The sequence below is a fragment of the Balaenoptera acutorostrata genome, chromosome 20 (assembly GCF_949987535.1).
Source record: "Balaenoptera acutorostrata chromosome 20, mBalAcu1.1, whole genome shotgun sequence".
Lineage (NCBI taxonomy): Eukaryota > Metazoa > Chordata > Mammalia > Artiodactyla > Balaenopteridae > Balaenoptera > Balaenoptera acutorostrata.
The window spans coordinates 38,855,464-38,881,592 of record NC_080083.1 but is presented as its reverse complement, the minus strand read 5'-3'; the positions used below and the strand labels follow the sequence as shown (position 1 = coordinate 38,881,592).

The window sequence follows — 26,129 nt, the reverse complement described above, 5'->3', positions numbered from 1 at the left end:
TTGAGCAGAGTGGGATCCACCCCTGCTCACCTTCCCATCCAGGAAACTCCAGAATCCCAGGTTTGCCCAGAGGAAGAACTGGTGGCTGATGTAGACGAGGAAAGACACCAGATATCTGTGGCTGAGGATTACTTGTGGGAAGATGGGAGAGGAGGTGAAGGAAGAAGATCAGGATTTGGACAGGTGCCTCCGGCTCACACAGGCTGCCCCTTCATTCTTTTTTTTTTTTTTTTTCAAATCCAAGCGTCAAAGAAACCTTTGCATCTAGCCCCTGAGCACTTCAACCAGACAGCCAGTGGTGATGCAAGCCTTACCCCCCTTGATCCCCCCCTCCTAGACCGCTGAAGCTCTCTCCTCTGGTGGAGTGCATGCCCGCAGGAGACAGCCGCCACCCCCCAGGAATGGATGGAGCACCAGAGATGCCAGAAGAGAATATGAGAGAAAAAGGAGGGAGGGAGAAGGAGTGTGTGGTGGAGGGGTGGGCCAATGGGACAGAGGCAGAGGAGAGAAAGAAAAGAACTAAGAAAAAGAAGAAAAATATGTGAAGAGGAAAAAAGTTAAAAGGTGGGGGGAGATAAAGGAATAGAAAAAAGAAAAGAAGCAGAGGATGGGATAAAACAAGGGCAGAAGTGAACCAAGCCAGAAAGGGGAAAATAACAATTCAATTGATTCACTCACTCAGCCTTTAACAAGAATTGACTCTGCCTTCAGACACTGCAAATGGGTCCAGTGATCTGATGATGACCTTGACAGGTCCCTGCCTGGGGAGCTCACACTTCAGCAGGAAAGATGGGCTTTGACCCCTCACTTGTGATCACAAGAGTGGACACTAGGACTGTGGCCCCCAAGCCTGACAACATCCCCATCCAGCACATTATTCTCAGTTGGGACCTGGTTGCAACCTGGTGGGGCTGGAGTGGGCCTGGGGAGTCCTAATGTCACCTAAGGACCATGCCCCATCCCTTCTCTCCCAGCTTGTCCCAGCTCCTTCCCTGGTTCCTCTGCCCCAATTTCCCCCTCTTGGCCTGGGGGGCCCTGGAGAATGTGACGGGATCTGCAGGACTCGAAATAAAGCTTTCTCTTTAAGAGCATGGACTGAGGGTTCGCTCTAGAAGAAAATGAAGTGAAGGCAGGGACTGGATGTGGATATTTGAGAAGAGGAAGATCGAAAAAGTCACCCTGAAAAAGAGCTCCAGAGAAGGAAGGATAGAGAAAGAAGCAGAGTCCCATGAGAAAGAAGAGGAGGGAGGCCAGGGACAAAAAGACAGACAAGAGTGGGGTGCGGGAATGTAAGAAAAGAAAGAAAAAGAGAAGGAAGGAGGGAGGGAGGATGAGGCATCTTACAAGCTCTCCTCCCCTCAGAGCTAAACTCCTCCTCTGAGTTGTCTGCACTCTGACCCCATTTCCTGGCCTCCCACTCACTCCTCAGCCGGCTCCAGTCCAGGTTCCTCGTCCATCACTCCACCAACACAGCTCACACTTAGGGCACCAATCACTGCCATGTTGCTTAATCCAGTGACCATTTTACTCCCTATCATACTAAGTCTGTCTGCAACATATAACTCTCCCTCCTGCTAGAACAATCTTCCCCCTGCATACATGACGCCCTCAATCCTCTCCTCCTTGCCCTCCTGCTTCTCCCACTCTTGTCCTATCTCCTGTGCAGGCTCCTCCTTCCCTTCCCAACCCTTAAACCCTGAGGGTCCTCCAGGCTCAGTCCTAGCCCTTCATATCTCCTCCCTCCATACTTTCTCGGGAGATAACTCCATCCACACCATCACCCTATGGAGGCAGGGGTCCCACATTTGTCTCTCCTCTGGACTCCAGACTCAGATACCTAAGGGTTCCCTCCATGTGTCTGACTGGGTGTCTCACAGGCACCTAACACTCAACACGGACAAACTTAATTCATCATCTTCCCTCTAAACCTGGAAAGGATGAAGAGATGAAGGGAAATCTCAGGCCAAAGGACTTGGGTTGAGGCTGAGGCATAGAAAGCTGTGCCTGGAATCTAAGGACCAAAAGACCCAGAAAGTGCAAAGCTGAGGAAAAGGAAGAAGAGAGAACCCCCCACTCCTGGGGTCTGTCCCCAGCTCTGCCTGCAGGGATCCTCAATACGAACCGTGTGGGCTCCATGATGGGGACACATGGAGACCAAGTTCTTTACTGCAGCCTCACTCTTACAACCCCTCCCCTTCTCTGTCCTCAACCCCTCTCCCAGGGACCCTCTCTCCATCACCAGTCTGGGGCAGAAGAGCATTCTGGAGGGTCAGATCAGGGAAGGAGGGCAACGGAACCTCAGCAGGGGACCAGAGAGCTGGAAAAGGCTGACCAAACTGCCCACCAGGTACACCAACACCTGGGCTGCTTCTTCTCTTTTACGCCACACCATGCAGTCCAGACCGGGACTTGAGGGGCTCCGGGGGGAGGGGGAGCTGGGGAGCACAGGCGCATTGAGGGAGGGCACTTGGGGAAATTTGGAGAAGGAGCGAACTCAGAGCTCAGCACTTTCTTCCTTCTGTTTTTCTTCTTGAGGAATTTTTTTTCCCTAAGTGCTGATGACTTTACCATTTCTTGGGGGTGGGGGGGAGGAGATTTTGGCTTTTGCTCCCCCCAATCCAAATGCCAGACAAAGTCTTACATTCCACAAGAAGCCAGAGCTTCAGAGTTTCCTAAAGATGAGGTGGCGTCTCCTCCCCCTCCCGCCTCAGCTCCTGCTCTCCTTCCTCCCCCACCCCCCCCAAGTCTCAAGCCCTCAGTTCTGGCCAAGGAGGCCCAGCCAGGCTGGGAGGAGACCCCAAGCACATTCTTCCTCTCACTGTCATGCTGCAGAAATTAAAGACACATCTTGGGGCTGGGCGCCCGCCAAGCGTTTCAAGTCGAAAAGTGGCAGAGGAGGCCCTGGGCCTCAGCTCTATGCCACGTGTAAAGGATGCTTGGAAACCTTCTGCCCACAACCCCTGGGATGGAGGTCTGAAACCGGACATTGGGGTGACGGCTGTCACACACCATACGCACAAAGCCCACCCCCCAATCCTAGGGGTCCCTAAACATTCTTCAGAACCACAGGCCCGTGATGTAGCAACTCCCAGTCCACGTCTCTGAGTCTTAATCTCCTTTAAGGTGGTCAAGTGAGCACGGCCTGAACAGGGAGCATGCGGGGAGGGGACTGTAGGTGGGAGTACTTCTGGCTGCAAAAACGCAGCAAGCAGGGAGGTGGGCAGGTCACAGCAACCCTCACCTCCAGCCTGTGACTCTCCACCCCAGACAACCATTCCAAAGGGGTGACCACTCTGAGGGGCAGGACTCGTGTCCCCTGTTAGGGAGGGGGTGCTCCTTGTCCCTGACCCACACTGGAGGGGGCAGGAACTGCCATCTCAGCACCTCAGCCCCCAGTCCTGCCCTGCAGTAGCTGGCACCAGATGGGGGCAGATACTGGGCCACAAGTTGCTGCCACATGGTGGGGATAATTGATGAAGGCCTGTCCCTCCATTGCTGTCTCCAGCCCTGCCTCTCTGGAAACTCTATATTTTCCCTTTAATTATAGCCCCTGCAGTCTCCATCTGCTGCCCCACCCGCACGGCTCATCCTGGCTGCCCACGGCCCGCCGGCCAGCCGACGTGGCTCCCTCCCCTTCTGTTCTCTTGGTCTTTTTTTTCCTTTGCCTTCGTTGCACAAAAGCAGCTGGGGGAGGGCGTGGAGAGGGGCGGGGGGAGGCAATGGAATCTTGGATGGTTTGGGGGAGGCGGGACTCCCCACTTCCACGTTTGCAGCTCTGGAGTGATGGGGGTGGGGAGCTGCGCAGGAGGGATTGGAGTTGATGGGGCTCTGCAAAGGGATCCTCATTGCCTTCTCTTGGGTCCACAGATTTTGGCAGGATCAGGGGACTGGATAGATTGGGGTTGGGGTCGAGCACTGTTAGGAGGCTGGGACATAGAGAAGGGAGGACACTGGCTTCTGGAGGCATCTCCTCCAAATATAGCCTGTTGTTCTTGGGGTCCCCACTGCCTTTCAGGGTATAGATGATTCTCTCCTGGTTCCAGGGACAAAGAGCAATGTCCTGGGTTTTCAGGAAAGAGGTGAGGCAGTGGGAAACATCCTCTAAAATAAGGTCCCTCACCTGCAATCCCATCTCATACTCCCAAGGCAAGTCTCCCCCAGACACCCAAATTCTCCCATATGTCCCCAACCCTGAGTCCAGGTACAGACAGAGACAGAGCTTTATGCAGCCCCCAGAAGGAGAACCCTCTCTCTGGTCAAGTGCTCTCCAGCACAGTTCTCTCCAGTTTGGCTGTGCCGGGTAGAAGGGTCTCTAACCAGGGCCTGGCCACTGGCCATGACAGACCCTAACACAAGACCCTTTTCTAAGTCTCCAGTGACCACAGCCCTCCCCATGCAAACTTACTCCCCCCGGGGTGGAAGAGTTTTAGCAATTTCCCACCACCACCCTGCTGCCCCATCACTCAACACCAAAGCTTCCTTCTGGAGAGACTGCATAGTCAAATTTCTCAGCCAGTGCCTCAGCCTCCCCACCCCATCTCTCTCGATCATGCTGAGGTTTGGGGAGAGCATTTTAGTTCATCTTGGAGCCTCAGGCATGGCAGAAGAATTGACATCCTCAAATAAAAACCCTCTTGCTAGCACCCATCCCCAAGTATCTGATCCTTAATGTCTACAAATGAGTCTCTAACTTGTTCCCCAAATATTCTTAAGTTCCATACCCCAGCCACACCAGAAGACACCCCTAAACAGGCACATCTTTTTTTTTAGGTTCTCCTGCTTTAGAGGGGTCCCCAGCTGGCCTCTTCATACCCATCCCCTAGCTCTCGCCAATGATGTCAGGAGCGTGAATGAGGCATGGCCAGCAGGACTCTCTCCCAATCACCCCCAATCCTTCCGTCTTTGAAAGGTTCCCTAACCACCTCCCCAATTCCAGTTCCGCCCCCCAGGTCGGGGGTCCCAGGAAGAAAGCCGAAGAGGCGCCCCTACCCACTCTTTAGCGCACACTCTATTGAGGACCTAGCCGCATCCCAGCGGCATCATCTCTGGCCCCGGCTGGGCTGGGGGGCTGGGGAGGCAGAGCTGCGAAGGGGGGAGATGTGCGGTGGACTCCCTTCCCTTCCCTTCCCTCCTCCTCCCCCTCTCCGTTCTCACTCCCAAATTGGGGGCCGGGCCAGGCAACTCTGATTGGCTGGGGGGCGGGCAGCCGGCTCCCCCTCTCCCAGGGGCAGGGTTCCTCCCCGCTCTCCATCAGGATGGTATAAAAGGGACCCGGGCCGGTGGTCGGAGCAGACGGGAGTTTCTCCTCGGGGTCGGAGCAGGAGGCACGCAGAGTGTGAGGCCACGCATGAGCGGACGCTAACCCCCACCCCAGCCGCAAAGAGTCTACATGTCTAGGGTCTAGACATGTTCAGCTTTGTGGACCTCCGGCTCCTGCTCCTCTTAGCGGCCACCGCCCTCCTGACGCACGGCCAAGAGGAGGGCCAAGAAGAAGGCCAAGAAGAAGACAGTAAGTCCCAAACTTTTGGGAGTCTAGGGCTGCTTGGTATCTTGCCCTGCGTTTGGTCCCAGGGGTCCGCGACTTAAACTGAGACTCGGGATGCCCCGGAGGCTCAGGAATGGAAGGAAGATGGTGAGGGCTCGTCGTCGGCGCCCTGGGATAGAAGGGACCGCGCTCTGGGTCGGGGTGTAGATGAATGCCCCCCAGGAGTGAGAGGGCAGGATGCTGCACGGCTCGAGTTGGCACAGGAGGAGTTCTGAGCGCGCACTGTGAAGTACTGCGGGGAAAATGGGGTCTGGACGCCGGGTTGGGGGAAAGTACGTCGAAGATGGGATGGGGGCGCCGAGCTGGGAATTTGGAGCCCAAGCTATGAGTGATCAGAAAGGCTATGAGATGATTCATAAGGAAAGATTGTTTACCCTCTCTGCAGGCTAGACAATGTTCCTGGGGCCGCGGAGGTGCTGGGCGGAGCGGGGGAGGGGGCGCGGAGCGTGGGCGGGTTGAAGGACGAGATTCATCGGCGCGGACTTGGCCAGGCAGAGTCCTTGCGCCCTCTGCTGATCTACACTGGGCAGTGCGCCTCCTTATCCAGCGCTTCCCCGCGCAGGAGCCGGAGCAGGAAGACAGGGATTGTTGCCCGGTGTGGACCCCACCTCTAGACCTGGAAAATAAAGTTGGAGATAGGGTAGCCCCGTCTCTAGAAGTAGCCAGTCGGGGGAAATTGCTTAGTGTCGCCCGCCACCTAGTGGCCGTCTGGGTAGACGATCCGCGGTGGGCGTGGTTAACTAACTTCATTTACTATTTGCGGACTTTCTGGTTCTTTGGCTAAGGAGTGACCCAGAGGCACTGGCTGGCTTTGGGAAACGGGGGTTGTCACTGAGAGAGGCCTTTTGAGATGTCTGGGCGCTGGAGGTTAGGGCATATCGTACTTTTACGGTACGTTTCAAGTCTCTGGGCGGGATCCCACGCCAATCAGCCCCTCCCCCATCCTCCTAGCCCCGCCTACGCCATCCCACCTGCCCCGGGAATGGGGTGGGATCCGGGCTAGACCTCTTGTCTCTCCTCCCGTCCCCTCCTCCTGTCTCCACCCAAACCACGCCCCACAAGCCTGCCCTCTGGTTGGGGAGCCTGTCTTCCCACTCCTCCACCCCCCACTCTCCCACCCAATGGCTTTTTATTTCACTTGGCTTCAGCGCAAATGGTCTGAGGTTGGAGTTGGAAGCAACCCCGGCCTAAAGCTTTGTTTAAATTCCTGAGAACTGGAAAGAGTTATAGCCGCCCTGGCCAGGCGCCTCGGCCCTGTCACTGGCGCTGATGAGGAGCAGATGAGTGTTTAAGGATCTGGGGAAAGGAAAAACAAAAAGGCAAAAAAAGGAGAGGCGGGAAAAGGAAAATCTAAATGTGCCTCTAAGACCGAGGGGAAGGGACGGTGGGGTTGGGGTACCTGGAGCCCCGAGGTGGGGGACTTCCGCGCCTCTGACAGCCCCCATCTCCCCCTCTTGCCCCAGTCCCACCAGTCACCTGCGTACAGAACGGCCTCAGGTACCATGACCGAGACGTGTGGAAACCCGTGCCCTGCCAGATCTGTGTCTGCGACAACGGCAACGTGTTGTGCGATGACGTGATCTGCGACGAAATCAAGAACTGTCCCAACGCCAAAGTCCCCGCGGGCGAGTGCTGCCCCGTCTGCCCCGAAGGCGAGGGTATAGCTCGGGGCCTGGGCCGGGGCGGGGGCGGGGGCTCTCCCTTGCGCCGCGCAGGGGAGGCGTCTGTTGCCGGGAGCACCTGGAGCAAACCTTGCCTCTAAGCCGCGTCTCTTTCCCCCCCTAGCGTCACCCACGGACCAAGAAACCACTGGAGTCGAGGTAATCCTCTGCCCTCGACTTTCGCCACCCCGCCCAGGACTCTTCACGGTTCTCCTTCTCTAACCCGGCTTCTCTTGTTTCTTCTGCCCCAACCCCATAGGGACCCAAAGGAGACACTGGCCCCCGAGGCCCAAGGGTAAGCGGTGCCCTCTCCCGGCTGTTGGGGCTGGAGGTGGGCGTGGCTCCTGGCCTGCGCTCACCCGGCCCGCCCTCTCCCGCTGCAGGGACCCGCTGGCCCCCCTGGCCGAGATGGCATTCCTGGACAACCTGGACTTCCCGGACCCCCCGGACCCCCAGGACCTCCCGGACCCCCTGGCCTCGGAGGAGTAAGTGGAGAGTCGAGGCGTTCGTGGAAGGCCTTATGTGCCACCTCACTCCCACCCGCCCACCGCGGGGTTTTTAGTTCGTTGGGGTTTTTTTGTTTGTTTGTTTGTTTTGGCAGATGGCATACTTCATAGTATGAAATAACTTCAAACTTACAGGGAAAAAAAGAGAGAAAAGTTGCAAAAATAATGCAAAGAATTTTCACATACCCTTCATGATTTGTCACATTTGCTTTATCAGTTTCTATGTATAGATATAATTATCTGGGGGTTTTTTTTTTTTTTTTTTCTGAACCATTTGAGAGTAAGTTGCTGGTATTATGTCCCTTTGCTCCTAAATACTTTAGCATGTATTTTCTGAGAGCCAGAACATTCTCTTAACATGAGCATTGCACAATGACTACATTTTGGAAATTTAACATTGATACGGTACTATTTATTATCTAATATGCAGTCCATATTCACACTTCACTAATGTTCCCAATAATGTCCTTTATAGCCTTTTTTTTTTTTTTTTCCTGTTCCAGGATCCAAGCCAGGATCATGAATTGCAGTTAATTGTCATGTCTCTTTAGTTTCCTTTCACCTGGAACATTCCTCAGACTTTCTTTGTCTTTTACGACACTGAAAATTTTGAAGAGGCCTGTTGTTCTGTAGACTGTCCCTTAAATTGGGTTTGTTGGATGTGTCTCCATGATTACATTCCAGTGATATGTTTTGGGCAGGGCTGTGCCACAGGTCATGTTGTTGTCCCGCATAGTGCGTCACATCAGGAGGCACACGATATCAGTTTGTCCCATTACTGGTGATATCTTCTGCCTTTCAGCTCACTGCCCTGACCCTGCTTTCTCACGCACTCTCTCTTCTAGAACTTTGCTCCCCAGATGTCTTACGGCTATGATGAGAAATCAACAGGAATTTCTGTGCCTGGCCCCATGGTGAGTCACCAGCGAGGGACGTAGAGGACAGAAGAAGAGCAGATGGGGATCCAGAGAAGATAGGCCAGCGAAGCGATATGGGGTGGCATAGATAACTTAGGAGGTCAAGTAGATCTTTGGGACCTCAGAATCCAGAGATGATGCAAGGCAACTGGGTGGTCTGAACGGGAACCATGGGAGATAACCTTTCCTACAGAGGCTTCATTATGGCCTCCCTTTCTTTTTCTTCTGTAGGGTCCTTCTGGTCCTCGTGGTCTCCCTGGCCCCCCTGGCGCACCTGTGAGTATCCAGGATGTCTACACTGCTTTGGGCTCCAGGCTTTTGGAAAGAGGATTGGCATGAGGGCAGGGAAGGTGCTCAGAGATCTCTTGGTGAGATGGGGGACAGGTTGGCAGGGACCTGCTCTTCTAACCCCACCCCTCTCTCCCTGTCTGCCAGGGTCCCCAAGGTTTCCAAGGCCCCCCTGGTGAGCCTGGCGAGCCTGGAGCCTCAGTAAGTGCTCCCCAACTTGTACTCTCTATGCAAATACACACTCCCTCTACAAATACATGGATTCTCCTATTGAAGGACCACCATCTGGGGTCTTTCTTACCTCCTTCTTCCAATCCTAGCCTTCCCCTTTTTTTTTCCTTATCCTGGCCATTCTAACATCCTCTCTTCCTGTCTCCTCTAGGGTCCCATGGGTCCCCGTGGTCCCCCTGGCCCCCCTGGCAAGAACGGAGATGATGTAAGTAGCCCTGGTAAAGAGATACCATCTGACCCCCACCACCTCTCCATGTGTTAGGTCCCTGTAATCTCTACCCCAGTGCCCCCACCACCTTTGGGGGCAATACCCAGAGAAAGGAGGGCATGTTCTCCTTGATGCATAGGACTGCCCTTGAACAAGGAGCCTCCTGGGATGTTTCCCCATCTTCCTAACAGAGGTGGCTGTCCCTCCCCTCACCCCAGTCACCTTAAAGCAGTCCCCAACCCCATCCTCTGATGTGAATGGCTTCCCTAGGCTTAACCACTCTGGGTACCTCAGATTCTCACTCCACGTGGTGAGATTAAGATGCTGGTGACAGAAATAAACAGAAATTCCTTTGGAGGGATGCAAAATTCAAGCAAGGGTTGCATGGTAGATTTAAAGTGAGATAAGATTCTGGGGCCCTAAGCCTGACCCTCAACAACCCCAGGAAGACCCAGGCCTTCCATACTTTTCCAACTCAGGGGGCACGGGCACGATGGCCTTTTCTCTTTCTCTCAGGGTGAAGCTGGAAAGCCTGGTCGTCCTGGTGAGCGCGGGCCTCCTGGACCTCAGGTGAGCAGGATGGTGTAGCTGCCTCCAGGCTTTGCTGCATTTGGGCTTCATTTGGGAGCTGTGTCCACAGTGGTGTCTTCTAACAGCCCTGCCTTTGCCCTTTTCTTTTCTCTCCAGGGTGCTCGGGGATTGCCCGGAACAGCTGGCCTCCCTGGAATGAAGGGACACAGAGTGAGTCCCCTTTGCGTCATCTAAGTTCCCAAAGTCCCAGCATCGCATTCCAGCCCTTTCCCCAAAGGATCCTGATGTGCATCGTGGTGGGTGGCAGCTATATAAGCTCCAAGGGATAGAGAGTAGACATCAAAGAGAACTTCCCTCCACTGGGAAAGAAATCCCAGTAAAGGGATGGAGTGAGATCTTGGGCCAGTTGGGCTTTAGTCTAGCTCAGACACAGGGAGACAGCTGTGCTGACCTCCTGAGGCTCCTCCTCAGGTCCGGGTGGCTGTCAAGGTTGTCCACAGTCTCCACAAGGTCTCACTTTGGGCCTCTTCCTATCTCAGGGTTTCAGTGGTTTGGATGGTGCCAAGGGAGATGCTGGTCCTGCTGGTCCCAAGGTAAGAGGCTGTGTGACTGTCATGGTCCTCCACCTCCCCTGCAGTCCCACCATGAATGAATTTCTAACTCTATTCTCTGCTCTGTAGGGTGAGCCTGGTAGCCCTGGTGAAAATGGAGCTCCTGGTCAGATGGTGAGTGTGTCCACTTGTAGAAGGAAGAGAGGGAACAGGATGTAGGGGCAAGATGGGGGCTTGGGGAGAGGGGTGTGTCTCCTGTCTCACTTGGCTTCTCTTGGCTTTCTTGTCAGGGGCCCCGTGGTCTGCCTGGTGAGAGAGGTCGCCCTGGAGCCTCTGGCCCTGCTGTAAGTACTCCTGGTCCCTTGGGGGACTCCAGGTTCTGGAAGGGGTTCCCCAGGAGCTAAAGGGACTGACCAGTGCTCAGTGAATGTAACCGGGGCTTTCCCCTCTCTCCTGCAGGGTGCTCGTGGAAACGATGGTGCTACTGGCGCTGCTGGACCCCCTGTGAGTACAGCCCTTAGACCTCAGTGCCTGGGATTGCGGAGGGGTCTCAGTGTCAGCTCTTGGGTCTGATACCAGGGGCAGGACTGAACCCCAGGACCTCTTCTGTCCCAGGGTGTGACTTGCAGCTGCCATCTTCCTTCTCACTAACATCTCCCTTTCATTCACAGGGTCCCACTGGCCCCGCTGGTCCTCCTGGTTTCCCTGGTGCTGTTGGTGCTAAGGTGAGACCCCCACCCTCCAATGAGCAGAGCTCCCACAGGCCAAGGGGTGGGCATCTCCCTGCTCCCCAAACCAGAGGGACCCAGAATCAAGAGAGAAGCCCAGTCCCCAACACCTTTGTCCTGGGGTCCCCTTCTCTGATCTTGGAGTCCTGACTCTTCGTCTCCTGTCATGGCCCTTCACCCCCTGCCATCCAGACATGAGGTTGGACTCCCAGGGTGGCTCCTGACATGTTCTTTCCTCCAATCCAGGGTGAAGCTGGTCCCCAAGGATCCCGAGGCTCTGAAGGTCCCCAAGGTGTGCGTGGTGAGCCCGGCCCCCCTGGCCCTGCTGGTGCTACTGGCCCTGCTGTAAGTGTCACCTCCTCAGTACCCCCGTGCGTCTCCCTAACTCAGGGTCCTTGCCTGTCACTCACCCATCTCTCTCTGTGTCACAGGGAAACCCTGGTACTGATGGACAGCCTGGTGCTAAAGGTGCCAATGTAAGTATCCTGCAGGTTTCAGAGCCGCCCCTGGTACCCACCTTCCACCCACCCTGTGCCCGCCACTCCCGGGCTCAACTTGTTCTGCCTCCCGCAGGGCGCTCCTGGTATTGCTGGTGCTCCTGGCTTCCCGGGTGCCCGAGGCCCCTCTGGACCCCAGGGTCCCAGTGGCCCCCCTGGTCCCAAGGGTAACAGCGTAAGTACTACTCTCTCTCTTCTGCCCCACCCCATGAGCTGGCTCATGTGGCCCTTGTCTGGGAAGCATGAAGATCCAGGCCAACTGAGCATCCCCACTCTCCACTCATCTTCTTCTCCTCCCACTCAGGGTGAACCTGGTGCCCCTGGCAACAAAGGAGACACTGGCGCCAAGGGAGAGCCCGTAAGTCCCCCAGCAGCCCCTTGGGGGAGGTCCAAGGAGGAATGGGAGCCCCTGGTGCTGGACAGCCAGCCTCAAGCCTGCTCTGGAGCTGGTACCAGGACAGCCCCTCACCACAGGCTGCCCCCTCCTCTCTGCCCTCTCCAGGGCCCCACTGGTATTCAAGGCCCCCCTGGACCTGCTGGGGAAGAAGGAAAGCGAGGAACCCGAGGTGAACCCGGACCTGCTGGCCTGCCTGGACCCCCTGGCGAGCGTGTAAGTGCCCCCTTCTCGGCCCCGGTGCCGGCCTGGTGCCCACGTGTGTGAGCTCGCTGACCTCCTCTCCTCCCACAGGGTGGACCTGGTAGCCGCGGTTTCCCTGGCGCAGATGGTATTTCTGGTCCCAAGGTAAAGTCTCTCTTCCCGGGTGGGATGCTGGCCCTGCTGCTCCCTGGACGTTACCTTCCTCTCCCAGATGTCGTCAACCCCCTCCCACTCCCACCGCCCAGTCATCAGTGCCCATACTGCGGCTGCAGACCTCTCTCTTCACACGTAGCCTCACCTTGACCTTCCTACCACCACCAATGCCTCTCAAAGCACCACCCACAGCCCAGGAGGAAGAAGAGGCCCGCCCGTGATAAAGAGACCCTAATTGTTGTTGTGACTCCCCCAACCAGGGTCCCGCTGGTGAGCGTGGTGCTCCTGGCCCTGCTGGCCCCAAAGGTTCTCCTGGTGAAGCTGGTCGCCCCGGTGAAGCTGGTCTGCCTGGTGCCAAGGTGAGACCCCAGCCCTCTGCCCAGCTTGGCCCATGACCCTGCCCATCCTATGTGGGTTCTGGAGCAGGACCACAGATCCACCTTCTAGAATGTCCTCCACCCCAGCCTCCACTCTCCTTCTCCCGGTCTTCCACCACCCTTATCCCCCACCCCACTCACACCTCTCTGCCTCCCCCTAGGGTCTGACTGGAAGTCCTGGCAGCCCTGGTCCTGATGGCAAAACTGGCCCCCCTGTAAGTATCACTCCCCCAGGCCCACATCAGTCTCCTGACCGCTCACCCTCTGTCCTCACCTCCACTTTTGTACCTTCCATCTTCAGGGTCCTGCTGGTCAAGATGGCCGCCCCGGACCCCCAGGCCCTCCTGGTAGCCGTGGTCAGGCCGGTGTGATGGGTTTCCCTGGGCCTAAAGGTGCTGCTGTGAGTATTCAGTGAGGCGTATCACAGGGACAGACACACTTGGGGCTAGGGTTGGGGTGGGGGGAAGAGTCCTCGCTCTGGGGCCAGCTCTGCCACTGACTTGCTATGTGGCCTCAAGCCACTCATTGCCCCTCTCTGGGCCTCAGTCTCCCTATTCCATAAAATGAGAGACCTCTCCTGGCTTTACTACCATTGCTCTATTCCTGGAAATAAGTATCGTTGGCCCCCAAGCACACACACACGGGGATAGGATGGGCCTTTTACATGATAGTCAGCCCCAAATCTTGGTGGGTTCTTTGAGGTTCAAAAGGAGATATCAGAAGAGATGAAAGCCCTTTGCAGCTCAGGTCACCAAAGGCATACAATGGGGAGAAAAAAGGGAAGAGGGTGGAGAGAGGAGGCTAAGGGGTGGGTCGTCTGGGAGGAGAGGGCTCAGGGAGAGGCCAAGAGATGGAGCAGTCAAAGCCAGCAAAGGCCTTCCTCAGGGGCCAGAGCGGATAGATTAAAAAGCTCCTTAAAAATTCCACTCAAAGTAAACGGGAGGGACCCAGGAGGCCCCGGTTTCCCACTTCAGCTCCCTCAACCCTAACTCTCTCTCCCCACAGGGAGAGCCTGGCAAGGCTGGAGAACGAGGCGTTCCTGGACCCCCCGGCGCTGCTGTAAGTATCTCCTTTTGGTCCCTGTCCCCTCCCTGCCTCAGCCCATGTCACACCCCTACATCCTGCAGGAGGGATGCAGGAGGCTCCAGCCCATCCCCAGGGTGTCAGGACCCCCAGCCGCCAGGCCCCCTACCTGTGCTCTCTTCCTCAGCTGCCCGCCTACCTCACCACCCTGACCCCTTTTTCACTCTCTCCCCATAGGGTGCTGCTGGCAAAGACGGAGAAACTGGAGCTCAGGGACCTCCCGGACCTGCTGTGAGTGTCCCTGATGGGGAGACCTGGGGTGGGGGTGCTGTGGGGCAGGAAAGGGGAGATAGCCCCCGTCCCCCTTCTCCTGAGCTTTCCCATGACCGCGGCATTTCCTCCGTGCAGGGCCCTGCTGGTGAGAGAGGTGAACAAGGCCCTGCTGGCTCCCCCGGATTCCAGGTGAGGCCTCACGGCTGTCAGCGTGTTGGGAGAGGGGCATGAGGAACACCTCTTCCAGATTCTAATCCCTCACTTCCCTCCCCCATTTCCCACCTACAGGGTCTCCCTGGCCCTGCTGGTCCTCCTGGTGAAGCAGGCAAACCCGGTGAACAGGTAAGAGGTAGCAGCCAGCTGAAGAGACGGGGAGTGCAGGGAATACAGAGGGAGAGTCCAGCCCCCCTAGCTAATCAGACAACCATCAACTAGAGGGATCAAGGTTAGACTCGAGGAAAGACTTCCCGTCATGAAGGGTGCTACACAGAGGGGAGCAAAGAGCTGCAACTCTGCATGATAGGATCTGGAAGGAGCTGCATGGCTGCTGGTCTGGATGACTTCTTTTTAGAGCTGCTGGAATACTCTGGCTTTCCCTCAACCCCAAGTCTGGGGAGGGTGACACATTCACGAGGAGTTGAGGGATAATCCCGGTTCAGTGCTGAGAAGGGATTGGTCTCCAATCACAGACCCCAAGGGCTAGCCCCCAGGTGGACAAGAATGTTTTCTAGTTGGGAGGACCCAGGTGGGTTCTGCTCACTGTCTGTCCCTCCCTCCCGCTCAGGGTGCTCCTGGAGATGTTGGTGCCCCCGGCCCCTCTGGAGCAAGAGTAAGTAGAGCCCCTTGCTGCTTCCACCAACATGCCCCGTGCTTGGCCCTGTCTCTGGAGCCACCTCATGGGCCCTGTCCTTCCCTTCCAGGGCGAGAGAGGTTTCCCCGGCGAGCGTGGTGTGCAAGGGCCCTCCGGTCCTGCAGGTCCCCGTGGGTCCAACGGTGCCCCTGGCAATGATGGTGCTAAGGTAAGGGCAGCACAGGGACCAGGTCTCACCCTTCCTGTGATGGGGGATGCCTGGCTGTGACCAAAGCCAGCTGGATGTTGGGGAGGGATGGGGGGACAAGACTGGGGTGGGGTCCATGTGCAGCCTGAAGTTCTGGGCTGTGAGCCTTTCCTCTTAGCTAGTACTTGTCTTTGGCCTCAGAACCAAGCCTGGGAGAAATTAAGAGGGGGCTCAAAGCTGTGACCCACTTCTGAGACCCCAAGCCTCACTCCAGTCTTCTTGGTTGTCATACAGGGTGATGCTGGTGCCCCTGGAGCCCCTGGTAACCAGGGCGCCCCTGGCCTTCAAGGAATGCCTGGTGAACGAGGTGCAGCAGGTCTCCCAGGCCTTAAGGGTGACAGAGTAAGTGGAACTCCCCCTCCCTCGAACCCTGTGTGGTTCCCATCTCTCTCTGCTTCATATCCCTCAGCATCTCTCTTTCTACTCCCTGGGGTCTTTCCCTCTTCTCCTTAATCCTCCCTTCTTCTTCTCTGGCCTCTTGGCTGATGAATCCTTACCTATAGTCCAGGCCCTACCCTTCCCATGTGTTACCATGGCAACAAGAGGGGGCAGCGTGCCTCCCGGACGAGGAATCCCTCTACACAAAGCAGGAGCTTCTTAATCTAAGTTCCCCGGAATCCCCACACAGACACCTTTCCCCTGAAAGATCTTGAGTCCTTGGCACACATGGGGGCAGGGCAGACACAAACTGGGGAGGGGTCCCAGACACAAGCAGGATGCTATAGGTCACCTCCTTGCCCCACACTGGAAGTCTCAGGCTTTCCTATGTCTTTAGGGCGATGTTGGTCCCAAAGGTGCTGATGGTGCTCCTGGCAAAGATGGCGTCCGTGGTCTGACTGGTCCCATTGGTCCTCCTGGCCCCGCTGGTGCCCCTGGTGACAAGGTGAGATGGCAGCCTCCCCACCTCCTTCCCTAACGCACAGCTTCCCCAGCAAGCCTGGGCACAGCTCTGCACGGGAGGCAGCTCCTGCCATTCCAAGCTGGTGATCCAAAGGTGGGGGGGCCAGGAGGGAGGAGGACTCTCCTGGGTTACCTGCCAGGAGTATTCAGCATGGGTCCCTGACCCTGAGCCTCTTGTCCCTCTCTCTCAGGGTGAAACTGGTCCTAGCGGCCCTGCTGGTCCCACTGGAGCTCGTGGTGCCCCCGTAAGTACAGAAGACCCGGTTAAGGCTCCATACTCCACCCTTCTCTCCCTTCATACTGCCCCTGGCCCTCTTTCTGTCCCTCCTCCACCTTGGCTCCCACCTGCTCTGGTCCCTGTGGAGTGCTCCTCAGGCCCTCCTTCCCCACCCTGCAGTCCATCCCATCCCACCTTCCCCCAGATCAGGGCATCTCTCCATTTGCCTCCTTTTCTTCTAGGGAGACCGTGGTGAGCCTGGCCCCCCCGGCCCTGCTGGCTTCGCTGGCCCCCCTGTGAGTACCAAGATCCCTTCCATCTTCCATCTCCAACTAGGTCCCGGGGCCTTGAGTGACTGGATGAGGACAGAGGCATTGGCCTGATTCAGAGAAGGAGGGTGGAGGGGGGATTGTCTCCCGTTCAAGCATCTTCCTGCCTGGAGTTCCTGTCCTTCCTCAGCTGACTTCCTAGGCTGGCACAGCCCTCTCCTCCACTCACCACACTCCCTCCTCCCCCAGGGTGCTGATGGCCAACCTGGTGCTAAAGGTGAACCTGGTGATGCTGGTGCTAAAGGCGATGCTGGTCTCCCCGGCGCTGCTGGACCCACTGGACCTCCTGGCCCCATGGTGAGTATCTCGCCGTCTAGGCCCCGAGCTGCCGGCAGGCTGGATCCAGGACTGGCCCAGCCTTGACGCCTCTGTGCTCTCCTGCAGGGTAACGTTGGTGCTCCTGGACCCAAAGGTGCTCGTGGCAGTGCTGGTCCCCCTGTGAGTACCTCACTCTGATTCTCTGCCGAGGCTCTCCCCAGCCTGCGTTTGGAGATGGGGCAGCTGGGCCAGGTGAGGGGCTGTTCTCCCTCTGATTGCTTCTTTGTCCTCTTCTCCAGGGTGCTACTGGTTTCCCTGGTGCTGCTGGCCGAGTCGGTCCCCCTGGGCCCTCTGTAAGTGTCTGTGGTGGAGACTCCACCGGTCTGGGAGGGTACGGGACACAGGCTGTCAGGAGTGCGGTGGGCCCGACTACGGCCACCGTAATGCTCCAGAATCCGATGGATTCTCACAGCCCCAATTCTCCCCATCCAGGGAAATGCTGGACCCCCTGGACCTTCTGGCCCTGCTGGCAAAGAAGGCAGCAAAGGCGCCCGTGGTGAGACTGGCCCCGCTGGGCGTGCTGGTGAAGTCGGTCCTCCCGGTCCCCCTGGCCCCGCTGGTGAGAAAGGAGCCCCTGGTGCTGATGGACCTGCTGTAAGTGCACGCTCCAGAGGGGTCCAGAGTGGGGGCAGTGTCCCTGGCCACTGGAAGTCACCTCACCCCCACCTGTCCCCCACAGGGCGCTCCCGGCTCTCCCGGACCTCAGGGTATTGCTGGACAGCGTGGCGTGGTCGGCCTGCCCGGTCAGCGAGGAGAAAGAGGCTTCCCTGGTCTTCCTGGTCCCTCTGTGAGTGCCCCCTCACCTTGAGGATCCCGAGAAGAACAGTTGCAGGACTTGGAGGGCGCAGGATGGGGGTGTTGGGGTCAGCGAGGACAGAGGTGGCGGGTCCTAAGGCCCTCTCCCACCCCATCTCTGGCCTGACTCTTTCTTCTCCCTCAGGGTGAACCCGGAAAACAAGGTCCTTCTGGAGCAAGTGGTGAACGTGGCCCCCCTGGTCCCATGGGTCCCCCTGGATTGGCTGGACCCCCTGGCGAGTCTGGACGTGAGGTAAGCGGTTGCCGGCCCCATGCCAGTGCCCTCAGTGTGGCCATTTTGGCCTTGGCCTGAGCCTCCCTCCCCTTGGCTGACGCTCACCTTCCCCCGCTCTCCGCAGGGGGCCCCTGGTGCTGAAGGATCCCCTGGACGAGATGGTTCTCCGGGCCCCAAGGTAAGATGGCTGCACCCTGGGGCCCCAGCCCCACCCGCCGCTCCACCTGGCCCTTTCAGCTGGGGCTGACCCGGATTCCCCTCCTCCCCTCCTCTCCCCCCTCAGGGTGACCGTGGTGAGACCGGCCCTGCTGGACCCCCTGGTGCTCCTGGTGCTCCTGGTGCCCCTGGCCCCGTCGGCCCTGCTGGCAAGAGCGGCGATCGTGGTGAGACTGTAAGTAGCTGGACTCTGGCTTACCGTTTCTGCTCAGGCCAGGGACTCTCCAGGCCTGCCGAGGGGTCTGCAGATGGACACCTGACTTCACCTAAGCAGGGGAGAAGAGGAGGCCTTGCAAGATGTCTGGGCCCTTGGCCTCCCTGAAAACACTGAGCCACAGCTCAGCCTCGAGACCCCTCCTCCAGACAGTCCTGTTTCCCCCGAGGAATGGGGTTTGTTCCCAGGTGCTCGCCCCAGCTTACATGAGGCCTGAATTTACATGAAGATTTACCTGGGGTCAGGAGAGAATGGATATGGTAGGAAAAGATGAGAGGAGAGAGGGATTTGGCCAAGGGGAGGTGTCACCTGCAGCTCAGGCTGTGCCAGCCCTCAGCTGGGCTCTCCCTGACCAGGATCTAATGCTCTCTTTGCTCTCCCCAGGGTCCCGCTGGTCCTGCTGGTCCCATTGGCCCCGTTGGTGCCCGCGGCCCCACTGTAAGTGCCCTGCTCTGGCCCTTGTGTCCTCAGAACCCTTGTCCAGATGTGGACTGCACCCCCTCAGTGCTAACAGAACTTCCACCTGACAACCTGTCCCCATCTCTCTTCTAGGGACCCCAAGGCCCCCGTGGTGACAAGGGTGAGACAGGCGAACAGGGCGACAGAGGCATTAAGGGTCACCGTGGCTTCTCTGGTCTCCAGGGTCCCCCTGGCCCTCCCGTGAGTATGCCCAGCCCCTCCCCAGCCCCCAGCTGCCATCTTGTCTTCCTTTATCATCTCCCCAAGTCCTGCTGTGTGATGGGGGAGGACACTTTGCCTCGGTTTCCCTCTCTGGACCGTCCTTCTCCTCCCTAGTGGGGACTGGGGTCTGAAGACTAATGGGTATTTCCAAGTAGCCTCTAAGAGAGTGAGGGGTGCACAAAGAGGGATCGTGGGAGCGGTCTCAGCCTATGGACACCCTGGGGCTAGACTTCCAGAATAACAAGGTGGCTGGTAAGGGGGCGGTTGCTGGCCACATTTGACCTACACTCGGCCTAAACTGTCTTCACATCTCTCCTTCAGGGCTCTCCTGGTGAGCAAGGTCCCTCCGGAGCTTCTGGTCCTGCTGGTCCCCGCGTGAGTTGTGTCTTCTATTTATCTGCTCTTCCCGGGTCCCTCGCCTCTCTGGAGAAGGGTCTGGAGCAGGGGATGAAAGAAGGGAAGAGGGGTTCTGGACAGCCTTACGCAGCCCTCGCCTCCCCCTCCCCACTGCTTCCTCCCACAAAGTTTCCTGGCCCAGCTGTGGGAGTGAGCCATAATGAGGCAGAGGAGCCAGAGCCAGGCAGAGTGGGCTGTGGGCTTCTCTGCCAGAGCTGGGGTGGGCCCGTGCTTTCTGGCAGGCTTTCTCCAACCAACTTCCTCCCTGCAGGGTCCCCCTGGCTCTGCTGGTACTCCTGGCAAAGATGGACTCAACGGTCTCCCAGGCCCCATCGGTCCCCCTGGTCCTCGTGGTCGCACTGGTGATGCTGGTCCTGCTGTATGTGGTCCCCCACCTTGCCTGCCCCTGGCCCTCCAGCCCTGAAAGCACTGAACCCCGGTAATCCCCCCTCTCCTCCCTCTCTGCGCAGGGTCCCCCCGGCCCTCCTGGACCCCCTGGTCCCCCTGGTCCTCCCAGCGGTGGTTACGACTTCAGCTTCATGCCCCAGCCACCTCAAGAGAAGGCTCAGGATGGCGGCCGCTACTACCGGGCCGATGACGCCAATGTGGTCCGTGACCGTGACCTCGAGGTGGACACCACTCTCAAGAGCCTGAGCCAGCAGATCGAGAACATCCGGAGCCCCGAAGGCAGCCGCAAGAACCCTGCCCGCACCTGCCGTGACCTCAAGATGTGCCACTCCGACTGGAAGAGCGGTAAGGGCCGGCCCAGCCGTGCCTCCTCCTCCTGCCGCGACGGGGCTGAGCCCTGGGGGGCCCACGTCCCGCACCTCCCCTGACGCCACCTCACCCTGCCCCACTGCAGGAGAATACTGGATCGACCCCAACCAAGGCTGCAACCTGGACGCCATTAAGGTCTTCTGCAGCATGGAGACAGGTGAGACCTGCGTGTATCCCACTCAGCCCAGCGTGGCCCAGAAGAACTGGTACATCAGCAAGAACCCCAAGGACAAGAGGCACGTCTGGTACGGCGAGAGCATGACCGGCGGATTCCAGGTGCGTGAGCTCGATCCTGTAGCCACTCTTAGGAGATGGGCTGGCCCAGGGCTCAGAAGGGCTTGAGGGTAGGTCCTGGGTGGACCAGACTTCTGCTAAGTGTGATCAGCTGGGAGGCAGGAGACCTGGGTGCTTGATACGGGGTCAAACACAGGGTGCCTGGGGGCAAGGGGTGCCACCTCTGGACGTAAGGTTCTCTAGGATGCTCTCAGGGGACTCCAGGGAGGAAGGCCAGGACTGGAGGCTCCAACACAGCCACTCACCCCTCGCTCTTCCGCTCCCACAGTTCGAGTACGGCGGCCAGGGCTCCGATCCTGCTGATGTGGCCATCCAGCTGACTTTCCTGCGCCTGATGTCCACCGAGGCCTCCCAGAACATCACCTACCACTGCAAGAACAGCGTGGCCTACATGGACCAGCAGACTGGCAACCTCAAGAAGGCCCTGCTCCTCCAGGGCTCCAACGAGATTGAGATCCGGGCCGAGGGCAACAGCCGCTTCACCTACAGCGTCACCTACGACGGCTGCACGGTGAGTCCAGCAGGGCCCCCGCTCTGGGCTTTGGCTTTCCGGGCAGGCCCAGTCCCCCCACCCCCTCACTGCCACTTGGTGACACCCCTCTCCCATTGTCTCCCTTTCACCCCAGAGTCACACCGGAGCCTGGGGCAAGACAGTGATCGAATACAAAACCACCAAGACCTCCCGCTTGCCCATCATCGATGTGGCCCCCTTGGACGTTGGCGCCCCAGACCAGGAATTCGGCATCGACGTTGGCCCTGTCTGCTTCCTGTAAACTCCCTCCACCCCAGCCTGGCTCCCTCCCACCCAACCCACTCGCCCCTGACTCTGGAAACAGACAAAGAACCCAAACTGAACCCCCCAAAAAGGCAAAAAAATGGGAGACAATTTCACATGGACTTTGGAAAATATTTTTTTTCCTTTGCATTCATCTCTCAAACTTAGTTTTTATCTTTGACCAACTGAATATGACCAAAAACCAAAACTGCATTCAACCTTACCAAAAAAAAAAAAAGAATAAATAAATAACTTTTTAAAAAAGGAAGCTTGGTCCACTTGCTTGAAGACCCACGTGGGGGTAAGTCCTTTTCTGCCCGTTGGGCTTATGACACCCCAACGCTGCCCTTTCTGCTCCTTTCTCCATGCCTTCTTGGGGCCTCCCCTCCACTGCTCCCCGAATCTAAGTCTCCCCAAAAGACACAGGAAACAATGCATTGTCTGCCCAGCAACCAAAGGCAATGTTGAAACACCCAAGTGGCCCCCACACTCCCAGCCTACTCCCTTCACCCAGAACCCCCAAGCCCTGGGGGGACCCGGAGTTTTCAGACTGCCAAAGAAGCCTTACCATCTGGCATCCCTGTTGCCCCGGCAACATACCCCTCTTTGTTTTTGAGGGGAGCATGCCAGGGGCACCACTGGCCCTTCACCACCGGGTTTGGAGAAAAGTCAGGAGGGGCCAAGACAGAGCAGAAACGTCGGATTTGAGAAACATGCCAATCCCCCGTGCTACCCGGCTGGGTGGGAGAGACTGCTCTGTTCCTTGTGTAATTGTGTTGCTGAAAGACTACCTCGTTCTCGTCTTTGGTCTTTGTGTGTCACCGGGGCAACTGCATGGGGGGCGGGATGCGGGCAGGGTGGAAGGGGCTCCCCATTTTATATCAAAGGTGCTACATCTCTGTGATGGGGTGGGGTGGGGAGGGAATCACTGGTGCTATGGAAGTGGAAACGCACCCCCCCCACCTTAGGCCAGCAAATGTTCCTTTTTGTTCAAAGTCTTTTCTTATTCTTTGTTTTTTTTTTTTCTCTTGTGGATGGGGACTCGTGAATTTTCTAAAGGTGCTATTTAATGTGGGGGAGAGAGTGCCGGCTCCAGACAGGGTCACTTGCTCTCCACCCTCTCTTCATCCCCCTCGGCGCCTCTCACCACCTCAGGCCTCTCTCCTCTCTCTCCCGACCTCTCCCTCCTCTGAAACCCTCTCCTCAGCTACATCCCATCCTCACGGCCTCTCTCTTAGTCTGTTCTGCGTTCTCTCTCACTGGGTTTCGGAGCACAATTTCCCAAAGCACAAAGCAGTTTTTCCCCCTAGGGGTGGGAGGAAACAAGAGACTCTGTACCTATTTTGTATGTGTATAATAATTTGAGATGTTTTTAATTATTTTGATTGCTGGAATAAAGCATGTGGAAATGACCCAAACCTATCTGCAGTGGCCTCCTAATTTCCTTCCTTGGAGTTGGTGGAGGGGAGTCCTGGGGAGGGAGCTTTGGGTGGTGGGTGGGCTCTCCTTCAGAGTCTGCCCCTTCCCTGCCCCTCCTCCTCTAGCACCTTTGACCCCTCCCCCTCCCTCTTGCCTTTCTTATGCCTTTACCCTTTCTCTTAACTCTCTCCTGCCATCTTCCTTGCATGTCTCTCATACCCTCTTGTCCCTTACAGTGCCAGACAGGCAACCCACTTGTGCATCAACACACACACACACACACACACACACACACACACACACCCCTCCCTGCAGATCCTGCCCTGCCCAAACCTCATGCCCATATGCCCATGCCCATCAATGCCATCAACTCTCGCTGCTCCCCCCTACTGCTGGGGGCACCCTGCAGGGTTGGGGGGCTGTGGTCAGGGCACTGGGAGGCCCTTGGTTGGGGGAGGGAGGTGGGGCGGGGAGGAGTCCCTGGGAGCCCCCCTGGGCAAATGCCTAGGGTCATCTGGCCTCTTCTCCATCCCAGCCCCCTCTGAGCTCCTCCAAGGGAGCAATCAGCAGTACAACATGAGACAGGGTCGCTGAGCCTGCCCTGAGGGCCAGAGGAGACCTGGAGAAAGCATTGCCTCCTGCTCCTTCTGGTCTCCCCCGGGAGGGAAGGAGGGAACCACCAGCCCTCAGGAAAGCCTCCCCAGGGCCTTGGAGAGCTTGGCAGTCCAGGTACTTACCAGCTGCTATCAGGAAGGTGACAGGCCTTCCTGACCATCTCTCTCGGCCTTCTAAGTCCCCAAAACATGACCCCTGGGTGTGTGGTGGCCTGGGGAGATCCTTTTGCCCAGCCCCTGCTTCCTGCCCATTCCTTCTCATTTTTAAAAATTGTTGCTTCCTCTTCCTCCTTTCTCTCCCTCCCTTCCTTTTTCCCTCACCCTCTGCCTGCCCCTCCCTGCCGACCTGAGAGCCTGAGGCCCCCACAAGGCAGGTGACTGGTCAGCTCCCCAATGTCAGGGAAGAGGGACAGCAGTGTGCCCTCCGTGGGCACATAGAGGATCCAGGGAGTCAGAACTCCGGAGCAGACCGGGCGCCCAGAGACCTAGAGATGGGGAGAAGTTGACAGCTGTCCCGTTCCTGCCCCCCTCCCAAGGTCTCAGGAACTAAACCTTTGGGCAGGAAAAGCCCTCATCCCTCCCTCAGGTCCACAGAGAGATGGACCAGTCCTCAGAGGCCATTGCCTGCAATACTAATACCTTGGCTGTCATTCAGTAGTCATGACTGTTAATTATGGCCTTTAATAATTCATCATTAGCACTTCTACCACATTCAGGAGAGTGTAGTACTGGAATTAGCCTAAAGAGGGCAAGAAATTGTGGCTTGTAAACAAAAGTTGATTCAATATGCAAATTACCCCAAGTTACCTAGTGATCCTTTGATCAATCCATTGAATGATTGCTGATGCCTGCCTGACACCAGCCTAGGCAACTCCCATCCACCTGGACCTCCTGTTCCCTGAGGCCCTTGGCTGTCTTGGTCCCATCCCTATCTGCCCCCACAGGGGATCCAGAAGCAAGCCAAGCCTGGCATCCAAGGCTTTACCTGGCCACTACCCACCTGTTCATTCTCACTCTCTCCTCCCCTGCCCACACCTGTCGCACCAGCAGGTGCACCACGCTTCTCAACTTCCAGGCCTTTCTTATGTTTCAAATGTCTCATTGTCCCCTCATTCTCCTGCCCAACCCAGGCTGAGTTTGACTTGAGTTTCCAAAGCTCTCCATGTCTATGGAATTCATCTCAGCCTTAAGACCAGACATTGTTGCCACTGTCATGCTGTCATGTTTTCACCCTGTTATTCTTTCCAAGCCAAGAGGAGCTGGCTGAGGCCGGAAGCCAGGGGCTGAGACGCAGGGCTGGGTGCAAGTCTAAGTGTAGATGCCCGGGAGACTAAAGAGAGAGACCATGAGGTCAAGAGGTGGCCTTTCTAGGTGAGCGTGTGGAGTGTGACATCGCTGTGAACAGGAGTGAGCAAGTGTGAGAGGAAGAGCACGTACAGACCAGGCCCTGCGTGCAAGCAGCCAGCGGTGGAAGGCTCTAGGCTTGGGCTTGCTGCAATGATATACTCGTCCTCTCTCTGCTGTCCAGTACGGTAGCCACTAGCCACCGTGGCTGTGGAGCACTTGACATGTGGACAGTGCCCCCGGAGGACTCCATCTTAAATTTTATTGTAATTAATTTTAAAAGCTACCTGTGGCTCATGGCTACCGTATTGGGCAGCACGGTAAAGGAGGCACTATGCCTCTCACTACGTATGCACAACTCTACACGTGGGTACGTGTGTGCTCGTGCAATGTGTGCACACGCACGTATGAGGGCACACCGGGTGACGCCGAGTGTCAGGGCGGTGGTGGCGGCAGAGCCCCGCTGCGCAGCCCCGCCTGTGTCATGTGGTTTGGGGCCAGAATGCGGTTCCACTGTGTGTGCAGGACAGGAGGGGAGGGGGACAAAGGGGCCATTGTATCACATTGCCAACTCGAGCCCTCCTCCCCGCTGACATCACAGCTGCCCTAAATACAGCTGCCCAGACCCGCTGCCCCAGACCCACTGCCTGCACGGGGGCACGGCGTGGACGTCCCACCCTGCTGCTCCGTGGCTCACCTTTGCTTCTCTGTGAGGGAATGGGTCATGCTCCTGCAGCTGATTTTTCAGTCAAATCCAGACCGAAAATTCTAGAAAGGGAGGAGGCTTCATTTGGATTTTTTACCTTTTTGCTCTCTCTCTCTCGGAATCGTGGGTCCATTTTGGGCTCGACCCCATCTCCTGGCAGGATTCTCTATAACAGAAACGTGGCGGATTTTCCCTCTTTTTTTTCCAGCTCCTTAACTGTCAGCTACCCAGGTGCCTCCAAGACATTCCCAGACAGAGCTGGCTGAGGTTGAGAGGGGCTTCCCTGCTGAGCGTGGGCGACTCAGGCCAGGGGCACACAAGGCCCGGTGGGGCTGAATGTGGGGCTCTCAAAGCCAAGACCCACAGGAGGAGGGAGAGCGAGGTGGGTTCCCCCGGCCTCCCCTGAGCGGATGAGAATGCGCCCACCCACCTAGGAGCAAACTGCGTCGGTGTCCAAAGGGGCCCTGTATCTGTTGGGGGGGGACGGTGGGGGGGGTCTGTGTACGTGCGGACAGCTTCCACACGCAGATGGCGACCTGAGGGACGGGCTGGGCGTTTGAGACGTGTGTACGTAGGCATGACAGAGGGCACAGGAGAGTCTGTGTGACGAGGATGAAAGGGGGACAGTAGAGCAGAGAGGAGTGTGGGGGAAATGAGGAGAGGCTGGAGGGGTGGGGCACCATCGTCAAGTCCAGGGCCGCAGGGCTCTAGTGCGGGCGAGCAGCTGTGTCTCTGTGTCTCCTCCCAGGTGTGT

At 57.4% G+C, this 26,129-nt stretch overlaps 1 protein-coding gene across 1 annotated transcript; it reads left to right on the top strand.

Annotated features, from left to right (window-relative positions):
* Positions 1-5,277: 5,277 nt before the first annotated feature.
* COL1A1 (collagen type I alpha 1 chain) lies at positions 5,278-22,710 on the top strand. Its single transcript, XM_057535208.1, has 51 exons — positions 5,278-5,509; positions 7,009-7,203; positions 7,331-7,365; positions 7,466-7,501; positions 7,590-7,691; positions 8,558-8,626; positions 8,861-8,905; positions 9,065-9,118; positions 9,300-9,353; positions 9,873-9,926; positions 10,044-10,097; positions 10,427-10,480; positions 10,568-10,612; positions 10,729-10,782; positions 10,898-10,942; positions 11,110-11,163; positions 11,413-11,511; positions 11,598-11,642; positions 11,740-11,838; positions 11,968-12,021; positions 12,166-12,273; positions 12,352-12,405; positions 12,675-12,773; positions 12,953-13,006; positions 13,093-13,191; positions 13,797-13,850; positions 14,052-14,105; positions 14,223-14,276; positions 14,376-14,429; positions 14,872-14,916; positions 15,008-15,106; positions 15,380-15,487; positions 15,921-16,028; positions 16,237-16,290; positions 16,505-16,558; positions 16,781-16,888; positions 16,976-17,029; positions 17,149-17,202; positions 17,342-17,503; positions 17,589-17,696; positions 17,850-17,957; positions 18,064-18,117; positions 18,223-18,330; positions 18,754-18,807; positions 18,922-19,029; positions 19,372-19,425; positions 19,718-19,825; positions 19,917-20,199; positions 20,309-20,499; positions 20,786-21,028; positions 21,144-22,710. The coding sequence occupies exons 1-51, from the start codon at positions 5,407-5,409 to the stop codon at positions 21,288-21,290; spliced, it is 4,392 nt and encodes a 1,463-aa protein (XP_057391191.1). The 5' UTR covers positions 5,278-5,406; the 3' UTR covers positions 21,291-22,710.
* Positions 22,711-26,129: the final 3,419 nt, after the last annotated feature.

Coding starts and splice junctions, on each gene's coding strand:
- COL1A1 (XM_057535208.1), top strand. CDS start 5,407: ATGTTCAGCTTTGTGGACCTCCGGCTCCTGCTCCTCTTAGCGGCCACC. Junction 10,481..10,567: donor CTGGTCCTGCTGGTCCCAAG/GTAAGAGGCTGT, acceptor TCTGCTCTGTAG/GGTGAGCCTGGTAGCCCTGG. Junction 13,192..13,796: donor CTGGGCCTAAAGGTGCTGCT/GTGAGTATTCAG, acceptor CTCTCCCCACAG/GGAGAGCCTGGCAAGGCTGG.